The sequence below is a fragment of the Apteryx mantelli genome, chromosome 12 (genome assembly GCF_036417845.1).
Source record: "Apteryx mantelli isolate bAptMan1 chromosome 12, bAptMan1.hap1, whole genome shotgun sequence".
Classification (NCBI taxonomy): Eukaryota; Metazoa; Chordata; class Aves; order Apterygiformes; family Apterygidae; genus Apteryx; species Apteryx mantelli.
This window is the reverse complement of record NC_089989.1, coordinates 18,944,794-18,959,299: the sequence shown is the minus strand read 5'-3', so window position 1 is coordinate 18,959,299 and position 14,506 is coordinate 18,944,794. Positions and strand designations below refer to the sequence as shown.

Sequence of the window (14,506 nt, the reverse complement as noted above, 5' to 3'; positions counted from 1 at the left end):
ATGGTCACAGCAGAAGTCACTGAAAGGAACCAAGGGAAGCACTGAACAACTCATCAACCCTCCAGGGCAGACAAGTCAGTGCTACTGGCTTTGATCCTTTATTTCACTCAGTATTATATGGTCCAGAGAGCAAATGAAAACAGAAGTGGTGTTAGCCAGAAGAATGCATTTTATTTCCAGCTTATCAAGAAAGACTACTCTCAGTAAGAGCCCATAAGCTTCAACATTATTTACAATGGATAACAACCACATGTAGCAACCTCCAGGATGGCCTCTATTCCAGAAAAACAAGCCAAAAGGCAAATCAAAGTGTAAACTGTCTCTCTCATACTCAGAGTACGCAATTTTAAAACTGCCACCTTTGCAAAGAACACAAGCACTGCTTTATTACAGTGGGTGCTCATGGTCTCATCTGTTCAGCAGAAAGCACAACTGTCAGGTAAATTAAAAACTGAAAAGCAGAACAGAATTATTTAGCAAGTGAATTTATTAATAACAGAGCATAAATGAGACAAGCTAGAGCTGTTACCCATTGACAGTGTACATCTTAAGAGCCTTACCTGGCTCTACGGACACATTCTGCGCCAAAAATGCCCGATGTTGGCTCCCAAATGCAGAAGCAATTTAAAGCCACAGAAATGAAGTGTCATTGATCAAGACAGCAATCAAAACTGTAGCGAGCAAAGGTGTAATCAGGACTACTGTGAACTGAGACTCCTTGAGGTCCAGTGAAAAAAAAGTTCATTTTCTTCCCGAGTTGGTTTCCACCTTGAAAGCTAATTGTTGGAAGAGAAAAGGTCACTCTGCTTCATATTACAAGATAGACAGCAGAGCACCCAGATAGTGTTTGACATGAGGTATTAATTACCTTTCTGACAGAGAATCTGTTTGTGCTGTAATGTATTACTCCTTGTAATAAACTATGGCTTTGGACTCACTTAGGACAGGAGTCACTAGAGCATGGACAAGTCACTTTTACCTTACATTCTTGGGTATACTCTGCACCAGGCCTGCTCATATATAAAACCAAGCCGGCTACTTGGCACATAAGCATAAATTCCTGTCTGGTTTTAAGTGATTAGCTAGAAAGAAATGGCTTGCTGTTTTGGTATCCAGTTCAAACAGCTCATGCACAACTCTTAAGATGCCTTCAAGGATGAAGGAAGCGTGCTCTTCATCAGTGTCATCTAGTTATTAATTATGTTTTGTTCCCACTAAACACTGCTTTAGCAGTTTATTTAAGGGAACAGACTCTTGCTTTGATTACCACGGTAACCAGGTCTGCCTCTTTTTGTCCTTTGTTTGCCCTCTTCCTTGATTTATTAGCATACCTGAATCAGAGCAAGCAGAAGTAAAGGAAAAGATGACAGGAAACTGAGTGCAAGATTATTAAAGTAACAGGTAGCTCATCTTAAAATATTCAGGAGTTTCAAAGAAGGAAACTAAAAAGGAATTGGGATTTAGACCATCTGAAAGGGTCCTAAATCCAGAATTCAGAATTCCCAGATGAAACCTTGCCAAAGAAAACTGAACTTCAGCAGACTGACAGAGAGGACAACCACCACACAGCAACAACTTCCTCTGTCCATTCGGGCAGTCTATGCTGCAAACCTGCACAGAGCACGACTTCTGCATGTTGTGATTCACTGCCCAGAGCAGCAAAACCACTGTTTTGGACACTTCATCGGAGCATTACTTTCAGATGTTTAATCTAATAGTATGTCCTAGTTCACCATTGCCTTATCTAGGAAATACCAACATTGCTTCAGTCTGAATTCCACGCTGAATTTGACCCAGGCTAGTTGTTATTGCTGGCAATCTGCCAGCTGTGTAGTAGAAGAGCCAGCTGACAAAGCGACAACAGCTTCTTACATGAATTGGTGTGATGCAGATATTATATCCAAGCCAAGGACCAGAGGCACACAGAGACCCAGACCCCACTTTTTCCACTGGAAATCATCCCTGCAGGACGTTGCCCAAGTGCATCGGGGGAAGCCGGCACTGCCCTGCCAGTGCAGGGCTCCAGGGCTGACAGCTACCCATTCACCACCACTCCCCAAGCATACGCTTCCCCTCAGATTGTTTTTAAACTACTTGTAACTGCCAAGTATTCTTTACTGCATTTACTTCTCAGTGACAATTTAAAATAAATGTTTATTTTAAAATCATATTTGACATTTTATTAGGTGCACTGGAAAATAAATCCATTCCTACATATGCAAAAATTAGGAATTAGTGAGGTCTGGCAATTATCTTGATGGAATGAACCCAGTGACTTAGTTGAATGTACAGAGTTTTACTAGGGAAAAAAACCTGCTCTAGTAGTTAAAAACAAATGAAATTGCTTCTTATTGATTTTAATTTAGGTTGAAACACTAGCTGTCTCTCCAACAAAGCCAGAAATGGAAACAACTATAAATGAGTACAAGATGTGATAAGATAGACAGATTCTTAAGCAAGCCAGCATAGAGATGACCTCCAGTTTAGGCTGTTGTTAAAATATGATATTATATGTATGGATCAATAAATAAGTTTGCATTAGTCTCAGCTCCAAATGCTTGAAAGCTACATGTCTTTTTTTTTAGTTACTCTAAAATGTTGTCCAATTAAGCTCTACTGGTTTTTCTTACAGAGCCTCTAGATTCTAATTTACAAATAAAATCAAGAGAAGCAATTAAATGTTAAGTACTATCAGCATGTTTCCCCAAGTGATGCACATGTGCAACAGAATAGAAGTAGTCCAATCTTGATACAGAAGGCCAGGTTACAAATTGAAATACATTTGTATTACCATTACTCGCAGGCTTCACGCTCTAGCAGCTAATAATATTGGGCATCACGCTCCCCCTCCGTGCACGGAGGAGACAACCTGACCACAAGCCTCAGCTACGCAGCAGCGGTTGCAGATTCACTTTACTCCTCCAGTCTCCAGGGCAAGCGCGGACACAGAGCAAGGGCAGCTGGATGCCTGGGGTGTGCAATAACAACATGCGTGGCACAGAACAGTGCTGGAGGAGACTTTGATGACGACCATCTAGTCCATCGCCCCAAATGCTAGTTAAAGCCTTCCTGGCCAGCTGCCTACCCGCTCCCTCCCGGCTCCCCGGGCAGCACGCATTGCCAGCACCCGCCTGGCTCGTGCCGCACTCTGCCCTCCTCAAGCGTACCACAAGTATCAGCACTGATCAAGCACCATTAATTTTATGACCCTTTGCACATGCCAGAATCCAACGCTAGCTGAGAGTGATGGATCAGGTCCTCTCAGCAATTTTTGGTGAAGGCCCTGTGACTTAGAGGATTGAACTCCCTCTCATTTAGCCATCTGGATCTCCTCACCTTCTCATTCACCCCCACTAACACCAGTGTCTTCCCAAACAGGATAATATTGCTTAGCGCAGAATGGTCCATTTCTCCTCATTTGGTGCAAAGTACAGGTCTGCCCAAGACAAACACAACAGAGACTGAAAACTAGAAGTTTCCAAGTGAGACCACCCTCATGGAAAAAGGGTCACAGCAGCAGAGCAGATCAACTCTGGCAACCACCTCAATATCCACTCCTCCCAGCTGCATCCAGCAGGAGAAAAAGGACGATACAAGAAATGCGATTCCTAACAAAAACAGCAACATGAGTAAGAGGGGGGGGGGAATGGATGGGAAAACCTGTTCAAGAAATCTGTTGCCTCCTTGGGGTTACATCCAAATTATAACCCACACTGAGTATCAGACGATGCTCAACTGTTAGTCAAATCAGTGATAAGCACAAGTGTTTAGCACCAACCAGGAGGTCGCAATCATGTTCTGGAGTGGCACGAGGCTTCTGCAGTGTAAAAAACATCACAGAAGTCAAGCCCTGAGATGAGTATTTTCTAGCTAATGCCACAATAGCACACAGCAGTTTCCTGGCCCATTACGGGATGCACTGGCTGCTACTCCCTTACAAACTGCTAAGTGGTACAATACAATTGCTGGGCTCAACAAAAGAGAGAGAAAAAAAAAAAAAGCACACACATATCTCAAGACAGTAAGATTGCAGGGGACTTGGCCAACAGGCAGGCAGGCCCCTTTGGCAGAACATGCCACTACAGCTTTATTCAAGCCATTTAAAAAAAAATCCACTCAAGAAGTTTATTCTTATAAAGTAAAATACACCAGGAATTAGTGATCTAGGCCACATCCACTGAACAGCAGACTTTTGTTCAGCACTGACTCTGATAATGCTCTAGGAGTCCTACTAGGCAAACAAACAACATGAGCTTCCTTGCTGCAGCAGAGAAAAAGGCTACTGAAAACCTTTGCACAAACAGAAAGGGCAACAGCACTGAGCGTATACGGTATGAGCAAGATCAGTACTGAAATGTTCAGTTCCGGTATCTACCTTTCTAAAAATAAGTTGCATAAAAAAAATGGAGGAAGAAGGAGTAAATAACTACAAAAGTTATTCAAGGACTGGATAAAACCTGATAGCAAGAGGCTTGTGGAGTTCAGGTCACGGAGTTAATCAGAAGGACACTGAAAGGGCTTGATTGCAGCTTGTAAGTACTTTCACGGGAAGAAAATATCAGGTACAAGAGAGCCTGCTAAACTAGTAGAGAAAAAGTGAAACAGAGACAGCCACATTAACAGCTGGTTTCCAGTCTGTGTGCAGCAGCTACGGTGAGTAACTGCAATAACCACTTTTTCGGTGGTTTATCTATTTCACTATCTTCATCTAAAAACTCAAGGAAAAGAAGTTGAGCAGTGCTTTAAAATAGGCATTAGCCAGATTAATTCCTTTAAAAAAAAAAAAAATAGCACCTGACAGCTGTTGACAGGAAACCTCATGCTTTCCTTTGAAACAGCCACAGCTTTGGACAACAAACCAGGTACAACCCACAAGAACAATTCCCATGACTGATGTACATGACAAGCGCCCCTCCAGGAAGCCAAAATTTTAAGAGAACCACTGGGCACCTCTGCTTTGCAGTGAGCAGAATCAGAGGTTGTGCTGTACTTCATCACACAGTAGAAGAAAACCCTTCCAAGAAGCATAACAACAAGATGAAAACTGTGCACCTCTGACACCTACCTAGTCTGTGGAAATATGGAAAAGAACACGCACAATTGTTTTTCAAAATTACTTCATGATGAGGGTTATGGTGCAAATCCTCACTGGATGAAAGCTGCCACAGACCCAGCAGACTCAGTGGTGCTATGACAATTTACAGCAGCTGAAGACCTGCCATTATGCTAAGGTAAAACATTCAATGCTTACACATTTTGTGCCCCAGGTTTACAAAGATAACAATGAATTTATTCACAGTAAACAAGAGAAGCACTTTACAATGCATAAACAATGTAGTAAGAAACAATTTAAAAAGTCACAGTTTCTGAAACTACTGTCACTGAGCCCATACATTTAACACTTACTTAAATAGCTAAAACTGCAGAAAGGTGTTGCTTTGGAACACAAACAGTTATACAGAAACCATACAATCTGATGCAAAACCCTTGGGCAAAGAAGAAAGGAAAAATAAACAACTAATTTTAGAACCTGAACACTCCATTAGCAATTCTCACCAATTAAAATATGATGCAACTGCTGTCAACAGGCAAATTTTAGTTGCATTTTAAACACAGATTTAAATACAAAAAAACATGAGCTACTTCCCTGTAAGAAGAAGTAGCAGTAAATTAGTTACTAGTAACATGAAGTACAAGTAGAAACATTCCTCTGACTCTCATTCCGCTCACTAAATGGAAGCAGTGTTTAAGAGACAACCCTGCCTCACGAACCCTCACTTCTACTTTGACTGCAGCAGACCTATGCTATAACCTTCAGAAGTCCAAAAGCATCTTAGCAACATACATCCCAAGGAAAGCTAACCAAAAATTTAATTCCTAAACTCACTTGTAATAGCAATGTAGATCTGTGCTTAAATATTTGGAATCTACTAGGCAGGTATCTTTATTGCCTCAACTTCAAGTTTCCCATGGGGGGGCAGGGAGTAAAGGTACCCAATCTTCAGAGAATGAGGATGCAAGATGTTTTGGGCAGGGGGAAGAGGGGAACGCATCAGCCTCATGCTGAGGCCCCTTAAACAAAGGCATATATAAACATACATTCATCGGGATCACTGAACTTGCTCTTCAAAGTCTTAGCCAAGACCTGTTTATTTTGAGACATGTATCACTAACTTCACTACCTCCTAGGATATAAAATGAGCTTCCCCTCCTTGGAGGGCATTTCTAAGCATACAGAACTGTCACATAAGAAGTAGGGCAGTGAGCCTTGCTGGTACTGGGCTTACTTCATGGACATCCTTGTTTCAGAGAAACTGAATGGGCGCAACGTTAGTAATTTGCTTTCTGTTTAGGATCAGCAAGGGTTAAGAGAGAAGTGTTTCTATTTACTTCTGTAGTGGCAAAATGGCACACCCAGCACAGCGGACACAAGCAATTTTGACTTCATATCCTGCCGCTTGCTCACTGCTCACCACTTCTTACACCGAAGTCCTCTTCTGCTTTCTCCTGGGACAACCAACACTGCTTTCAACCCAGTGTGACAAACAGACTGAGGAACCCCAGGTCTAAGACTTTGGGATGCTAAAAACAATAATGCAGTCACGGGTGCTTTTACGGGAGTACAGGGCAAAGCACTGCTTCGACTGAAGCAGGTAACAGAGCATTTTCAGTGTGTCTTACAAGTCCCCTACACAGTGAGAGGACGGGAAAAGTGAAGTGTGGCAAACTGAGCCGCTGCCCATTCTGCCTGCAAGGAGTTACCCCATAGCCTTCCTCTGTCAGGAGGATAAACCGACTCCCAGCAGAAGAGCTTTAACATCCCACTCTGTCAGGGAGATGGGCACGTTTGATTTTGAAAAAGAGAACAAAACAGCTGCCACAGGACCAAACAACATCCAACATTTTGCTCCTAAATACCAGTGCAGCTCTTCAGGGCTCAAGGTCTCATTCATTACGTATTTGAAAGCAGAGAAAAGGATTTTTCAAAGCAGCTTTGCTAAGCTAAGCATTCAAGTCTCAAAACACCTAGATTTTCTTTAGAAAGGCTTCCATGCTATGAATGCAAAGTCCCTCAAAGCAAGCACTGGCACAGGATAAACATATTCAAGCATTACTGCAGGATTTATGCATAGAAAAACAGCAACACCCACGTCAATTGAGATTTTATGTGTCAGTACTGCCGGCTGGAGTATGATGCGGTCAAGTTTTAAGTTCTTGAATAATGATGGACCACTTTCTAACAACTTGATAATTAAGAATGCTAGTACTTCAACTCCCAAGCAAACTTAGAGATGCATAATAAAACCACATTAAAAAAACAAGGCCACGTACTAACTGATTTTACCTTAACCATAGTTCACTTCAAGACTAATTCAAATTGCTGTAAGGTGAGCCCATTCAGTATAATAAAAACATTTCTTACAGTGATTGCATGAAGTTCATCTCCTTACTGCCCTGTGTCCTCCCTTCTCCTGCAATGCATTGCAGAGTTTGCCACCACTGCTTCCCTTAGCTTCCCATTAATAGTGCCAACAGACAGAAAAGGAGAAAACAAAACAAGAACAGCAATACCAGGAGAGCATCTCAATACCTTCTCTGTTTTGCTTGTGTTCTGCACCCTCATTCATCTATTCATTTTTTTGGGTGGGAAGAGCCTCTGCTTAGGCTACCAGTATGCGAAAGCTCAAGGCATAAAGCAGGAACATACTGTGCCCTGGCAGCTATGCACAGACAAGAAGGCTGTACATGGTCAGGCAAGCATTTGAAGGCACGACCCATGTAGCCCTGATTCACCTGCCCTCACTGGAGGTCATTTTGGGGAGCTCTATCATGCGTTAGCAGTATTAAAAGCAAGAAGCCAGTCTGACTTGCTGCAGGTCAAGAAACGCAGATGCCTGTTGCCTGCAAGGATAACTCAGCTATCAGCGCTACCACCAGATATTGGAAAAAGAAAAAGTTAACAGCATCCAAGGATCGTTTTTCTTATTTTTCCCTCTAAAGGTTTATTGACACACAAATGTAAAAACTAGCTGTTTTCATCAAAAGTTGCCTCCATTTGGACATCTCTAGTTGGCCACATCCCAGGTTTCTCTGCTTAACATGGAAGTGTACATTAATTTACATCTTCCTTAGTTGCTTTGCTTCCAAACCCTGCATGTCTCTACAAAGCTGACGCAGGCCAATATTTCCTGGGAGTAGCTCTGGCAATCGATGGAGTCACATTCCTGTCAACCTGCTGCAAGAAGATGCAGGTCTACAGCTTTCACTTGCAAGAAACATCAACAGCAGTTTACCTCAGTTAAAACCGAAGAGAAACATTTGTAAAGATATTTAGGCACCTGATGAAGCAAGCGGGCCAGGCAAAAGCATGAATTAACCCATTTGGAGAATATCTGCATCCCAGGTGACTGAATACCTTTCAAGAACACTGGTCTCTACTGATGACAGATTGCACTTCCTGAAATACTTAAAAATCGCTGTCTAGACTTAAGCTTTAAATGGCATGACACACAAATGCAAAGAATTACTATTTGGTCAACAGGCAGGAGCAATTCTGATTTTTAAAATGGAAGCATAGTAACTTCAGCAAGCAGAAATTGGTCTCATTTTTTTCACAATTTCTCAGATTAAAGTTATATATTAGCTAAAGCACAGTGTTATTACTATACCCCTAGGCTTCAGAGGACATCATGCCACATGTTCATTTGGCTGCTAAAAAGCAGCAACTAAATGATTAGCAATTTTTCCAAGGATAGTTGAGATTAATAGTTTTAAGTCATTTCTTTAATTTAACCATGAAACTCAAACATTGAAATTACAGCCAACTTTAATAACATTTTATTTCAGAAAACGCTAAGCATGTTAGTCCTTGAGCACTGATCAAAAGATGGATAGGGTCCTCACTGTTATCTCTACTTTCTGTAATTGGATATAAATCCCAACTATTAAACTTGCACAACTTGATAACAGTATGGATTTAACTAAGTGCAAGTACCTAACTAGAAACAACAATTACCCCTGCAAAAAAACAGAAATTGAGTGGAATTTTCACCTTACTGAAGTCAAGGGGTGTTTTTCAGCAACTTTTACAGGACTAAGATCTTACCACATCTACCATCAAAAATTCAATCAAATACCTCGATACTGGCCTCTTACTTGTTAAGCTGCACTAAAATGTACAGTTCCCAACTGTTCGGGGGCTCAGATGGGCGAGCAGAGGTGGAACAGGCAACAAGACTGTGCTGCTCAGGAGGACCTGCTGTTCAGCAGAGGTTCCCAGCAGGGATACAGGAGGGATGGGTGAGCAACACAACATCTCCCTGCCGGACCTGCACAAGTTCCTCGACTCTCTGACCAAGACATCCATTTTCTGAACAGGATCAAAACCCTTCTGTCCCCGTTTCCTAGTGCTTTCAGACTTGAAAAAGGAAAGGTGGCAAGGGATGAGAGCGCAGTAATGGAAATCCTTTCTCACAAACAGAGGCACAAACAGCCCTCGTTCCTCCAACCCCAAGCAGCATCCCCAGGCTGAATGCACGGTTTGTAGATATAAGTCCTGACCTCTCCAACATCCCAATATAACGGAGGGAATTCTAGTTAACCCTAAATTGCGTTGGTTTCTCTTTTGATGCACCAAAACCCCTTCCCTCCCAGATGCCTCTTCCTTCCTCCCCTGACTTGGCGAGCCTCTTATTCTGGCTGCTCACGCAGACAGCTCCTGCAACAGCTTGAAGACTTCTGAAAGCGGTGTCCTGGCTCTGTTAACCACGAATCAGCTGCTATAAACCTGCTAGCGGATAGCAAAGCTATCCCTGACTTTTCTCCCCAGGAGCATACCAGCAAGCTCAGCTCTTACAGCCCGGGAAGGCTCATTCGACATCCTTTATCTGCAAGGACTCCATTAGTGACTTCCCGGAATGTAAAGCATATTTTAAAAAGGCACTGAAAATAAGGGATAATTAAAGTGTAAGAAGTATCATCTTCATAAAAGCCATAGGACTAAATAAAGTCTTGGAGGGCCCTCTCCTGTACGTTCCGTATTTCTCTATGTGCACAACACCTTCATCTGTAAAATCTTGGATAAACAAAGCCAGTCTTCTTGGTACCTTTAAAATATCTAAAGTAGCATTCAGTTAGTTCATAGGGAAAAGCTCCCAGGATATTTTTCCCTCCCAGCAGAAAACAGTTCTATACAAATTCAATTCAGAACTATGAAGACTCAGAAAACAAAATCTATTTACAGAAAGTAACCAGGTCAGTAACAGTCTGATTCGTTAAGAAAGGAGCTAATTTGGATTTAAGAAAAATACTTTCATTTATGCACCTACCCTAAGAAAATGCTAACAAATTATAACTCCTTAGAGGACAGGATTATCACAGCAGTAGCTAAGAACTGCACTACAGTGCACTTTTTTCTTCAGTAGAAAAATACTTACTATCTTCTCTTGGCAAAACCCTGAGAAACTATTTAGTAAGGCTATCACAGTACTGTTAATATTTATGTCTTGCTGAATTTTGGTAATGTGAATTTAGATTAATGAGCACACCGACCCCATGGAAACAACCTCTTTTACCTTGTGTTAGTTTGATTTATTAAGCAATGCAATTACCAGTGACAAGTCCATAGCGAAATGCACTAAACTAACATTCCAGAAAGAGCAAAACCTTACCCGCATAATTTTTGTGCGGGAATGACTCCTTCCTCTCACTGCAACCAAAGCAACAGAAAGCAAAACACCTACTCTAAGAGCGAAAATCCATTACAACTCTCCTAACAAAGGAATACTGCAAAGACTTGTTTTCTATGTGGCTCATTCATTGCTGCGGAACAAAGAAAAATTAGCCTTTATGTTTCTTCACAAGGTAAAGTGATTTGCAGAGGAGAAAACAAATAGTGACCTCTGCCTTTCATTTAAAGAGAACTGGAAATGAAACGCGGAGAGGGAAGAAAGGCGCTTTTAATTTGTTTCAACACAAAGCAACGAACGCCTTAGCCCTCCGCCTAGAAAGCGCTGTTAAAGCTCCCGAAACGCTCGGGGCGGGCGGGTATCAAACAGTTAACAGGCGGCCGGGATTCCCCGCCAACACGAACGGCGACGACTCGCCATTGGCCGCCGTCGGCGCCCGTGTCCTGCTACGGTCCGCCGGGATCCTCCCCGCAGCCCCGCGCTCCGCTCCGCGCATCTCCGAGGTGGCGGCTGCGAGGCGGCAGCGTCCCCGCTGGTCACCGCGCTTCCCTCGCCCCCAAACTTCACCGCTTTCCAGAGGAAAGCGTCAAAGAGCCACGAAGTCGCCGGGGTCTAACGCGGTCGCTCCGCACGGAAAGCAAAGGCGTAAAAGCCCTTCCCGGGAAATAAGTTCGCGCTGCGGAGCGAACCTCGGGCCGTCGGGCGCCCGAGAGGCTCCCCGGTGCGGCGCGGTGCGGCGCGGCCGGTCGACGGCTCCTCGGGGCAGAGCCGCCCTTCAGCCGGCCTCGCGGCGGGCTCTCCCGGGCCTGAATTGGGGAAGAAATCAATAGGGAGACGCCAAATGTTTCCGCAAGAGCGGCAGAGGGATTCGGCCTCCCGCCAGCTGCTCCGGCCTCGGCCTCCGACCGCCGGACGGGCCGGGAAGTTGCTGGAAGGAGCGCGATGCGACGGGGCTGCGGGCTCCCCGCCGCCTCGGGGGTCAGAAATGGGAGGGAAGGGGGGGGGGGGGAAAGAAGTAGTGTATTTTGAAGGACGGAACTGGAAGTTCCCACAAAGCTTCCAGAATTTGCTCCCCCGCTCGCTCGCTCCCCGCCGGGAAGCGGCCGGGGCGCCCCCCCGCCGCGGCCTCCACACGGGGGGGGACCCCAAAGCCCAAGGGGGGGCGGCTCGACTGGTCAAGCCCCGGCTCGGCGGGCGCGGAGGCTGCGCGACGGCGGAGGGGCGGCGGGGGCGCGGCGCGGAGCAGCGCGGCCCCGCGGCGGCGCCGGTGGGGCGGCAGCGCCCCTGGCGGGCGGGCGGCGGCACCACGGCGGGGGCAGCCCGGAGCGCCGCATCCTCCCCCGGGGAGCGGGACACGGTCACGCCGCGTGGGGGGGGGCGCGGAAGGGGGGCTCCCACGCGGCCCCGCCACGCGCGGCGGCGGCGCGCAGGGGAGGCGCCGGCAGCAGCCGTGCGGAGGGGAGCGCGGGGGGCGCCGGTGCCCCCCCGCGGCTGGGGCTGCGCCCACGGCCCCATCGCGCCCTCCCCGCGCGCGGGAGTGGGGGGGGGGGTGCACGGCGCCGCGAACGCGCAGCGGGCGCGCAGCTCCCCCCTCCTCGCCAAGGTCAGCGCGCCGGCACGGCGAGGCACCCGCCGCGGACACGCGTGGGGGGAGACACCCGCGCACAATTAAGTTGCCTTTTACGCGGGGGGGTTGCGGAAAGGGGCGCTCCCCTCGCGGCGGCCGGCGCCAGCCCCGCGGCACAAAGGCAGCACCTCCCCCCCACGCAGCCCCGCGCCCGAGGGGCAGCGCACCGGGACCCGCCGCCCCACGCTGGCGGCCGCAGCGCACCGGGGCCAGGCGGCACCGCGCCGGCTGCGCGGAGCCGAGCCGCCGCGCCGCGCACGGCCCCACTCGCGGCAGCGCTGCCCGCAGCCGGGAGGGCTGCTCGGGGCGAGGGGTAGCAGCAGCGGGGCCCCCCGTGCAAAGGGCGAGCGGTGCCGCCCCGGCCGCAGGCGCAGCCCCGCGCCCACGGGGGTCGCGGACACGCGTGGCGGCGGCAGTGCCGGTACCGGGACCCCCCTCCCGCCGCCGCGGGCTGCCCGCGCCACTCACCGGGGAAGCACACCACATCATGGAGCACGGAGCTGGTGATTTTCAAGAAAAAGATCCACCAACACGGTTGCAGTAGCCTCCGCATGTCCAAAGCCGCACATCGAAAGGGGAGAGGGGCTAAAATAATTAATTAAAAAAAAAAAAACTTGTTGAAAATAAGTTTCTCCCCCAAAACACCCCCTCTTCCAGCGGGAGAAAGCGGGGGGCTTCTGCTCTCCTCGGTTAAAAAATTTTTAAAAAAAGCAAAGCCACGCGGGGGCGGGGGGGGGCGCGGCGCGGGCGCGCCGGGCGCGGGGGTCCGCGCGGCGCGGGCGGCGGGCGCGGGGCTCAGGCGGGCGGCGGGGCGCGCGGCATGCCGCGGAGCGGGCGCTCAGAGCCGCCTCCGCGCGCGGGCGGGCGGGCGGTGGCGGTCAGCCGGGGCCGCGGCGCGCTCCATCCTGCCGTACAGGAAGTGGCGGGCGAGCCCGGTTCCTGGCGGAGACTTTAAAGCGGGGCGAGGGAGCGGGAGAGGCAGCGCGGCGAGGCGGCGGCGGCAGCAGCGGCGGCGGCGGCGCGCCGGGCGCCCCGGCGGCGCGCCCCCGCCGCCCTTAAAGCGGCCGCGGCGGCGCGCGCGCGGTGGGGCTGGGGGGGGGGGGGAACCGCCCGTGCACGCGGGCGCGCGCCGCTGCCCTGCGGTCGGGGCCCCGCCGCGCAGCGCCGCCCCTTTCTTCGCCTGCGCGGGGTGCTGAGCGCGGCGCGCTGCCGGCGCCCGGGGAGCGTCCGGAGCCGGGAGCGTTTTGCCGTTTGCAGTCTCGCGTTTGGCACTCTTACCTCAGTGGTGCCTCTGTGGGGTTGCTCGCGTCCTTACGCCGCGCCGTGCGCGCCGCGGGGGGGCTGCTGTTGGGTCCCCCCGCACCCCGCGGTGCTGTGCACCATTCTGCTTCCTGCCAGAGGTCCCCCACAAAATCCTGTTTTTTTCTCCCACAACACGGTGCATCATGCTGGGGATTGCCAGAGCTCGCCCACAAAATCATAGTGTTCCCCCCCCCCCCTCAGTACTGTACATTGTACTGGGTATTTCCAGCGTTCCCCCACGACACGAGATAGCTGCCTGATTTTTTGGCAGGGTCAGGTGAAGCCCGGCCCAAGGCACTTTGCAACCAAATCTGGGTCCACAACCCTCCCCCCCCCCCCGCAGCAGTTTCCGAGTGATTGATAACTTCGCACAGGAAACAGAAACAGAAAATGGTGTGAATTCAGGATGAAGGGATGGCTGCTCGTACTCGGCATTTCCTGGCGGTGCTGTGGTCTGCTGAAGCTTAAATTTCATTCTGAAGTAGTTTTTGTCTGTTTCTTTGGTAATTATTTTCATTACGGGGATTCTGTTTCAGAAGGGAAGGGGTTTAGCAGGGGGTTAGCAGAGCGTGCCGTGCTCGGCTCTGGCTCCGTGCTTTGCTGCGACCGTCTCCCCTCTGTTTACCTGCAGACTTTCCACGTCTGTGGGTTGTTTCCAGATGAGAGAGGGGAGACGGGGGGCAGGAGGAGGAACAGCGCCAGGGAATTCGGAAGCCATATGGGTCTCCCCAGGAGACTGGAGCGGCAGTGATTGCCCCTGCCCCTCCTGGGGATCACTGGAGCGGAGCCCTCACAGGCTTCAATACTTGTCCCTGCTGCGGCCTGACCTCTCTGGAGGAAGAGGAGGAGAAAGAGAAGGTTGGGTGTCCGTCCAGGTTTGCCCCATGCA

General features: G+C 48.8%; 1 protein-coding gene across 3 annotated transcripts in view; it reads right to left on the bottom strand.

The window, feature by feature from the left end:
• The window catches only part of PTPRG (protein tyrosine phosphatase receptor type G), a 412,828-nt gene extending 399,524 nt beyond the window's left edge, over positions 1-13,304 (bottom strand). For 2 of the 3 annotated variants that reach the window (XM_067303421.1, XM_067303423.1), the window contains exon 1: positions 12,784-12,998. In XM_067303421.1, coding sequence (XP_067159522.1) covers positions 12,784-12,868 — 85 coding nt within the window. In that variant the 5' untranslated portion in view covers positions 12,869-12,998. Of the gene's footprint in view, positions 1-12,783; positions 12,999-13,229 lie in introns of those variants that run through there. The other variant, XM_067303422.1, reaches the window with a different exon arrangement.
• Positions 13,305-14,506: the final 1,202 nt, after the last annotated feature.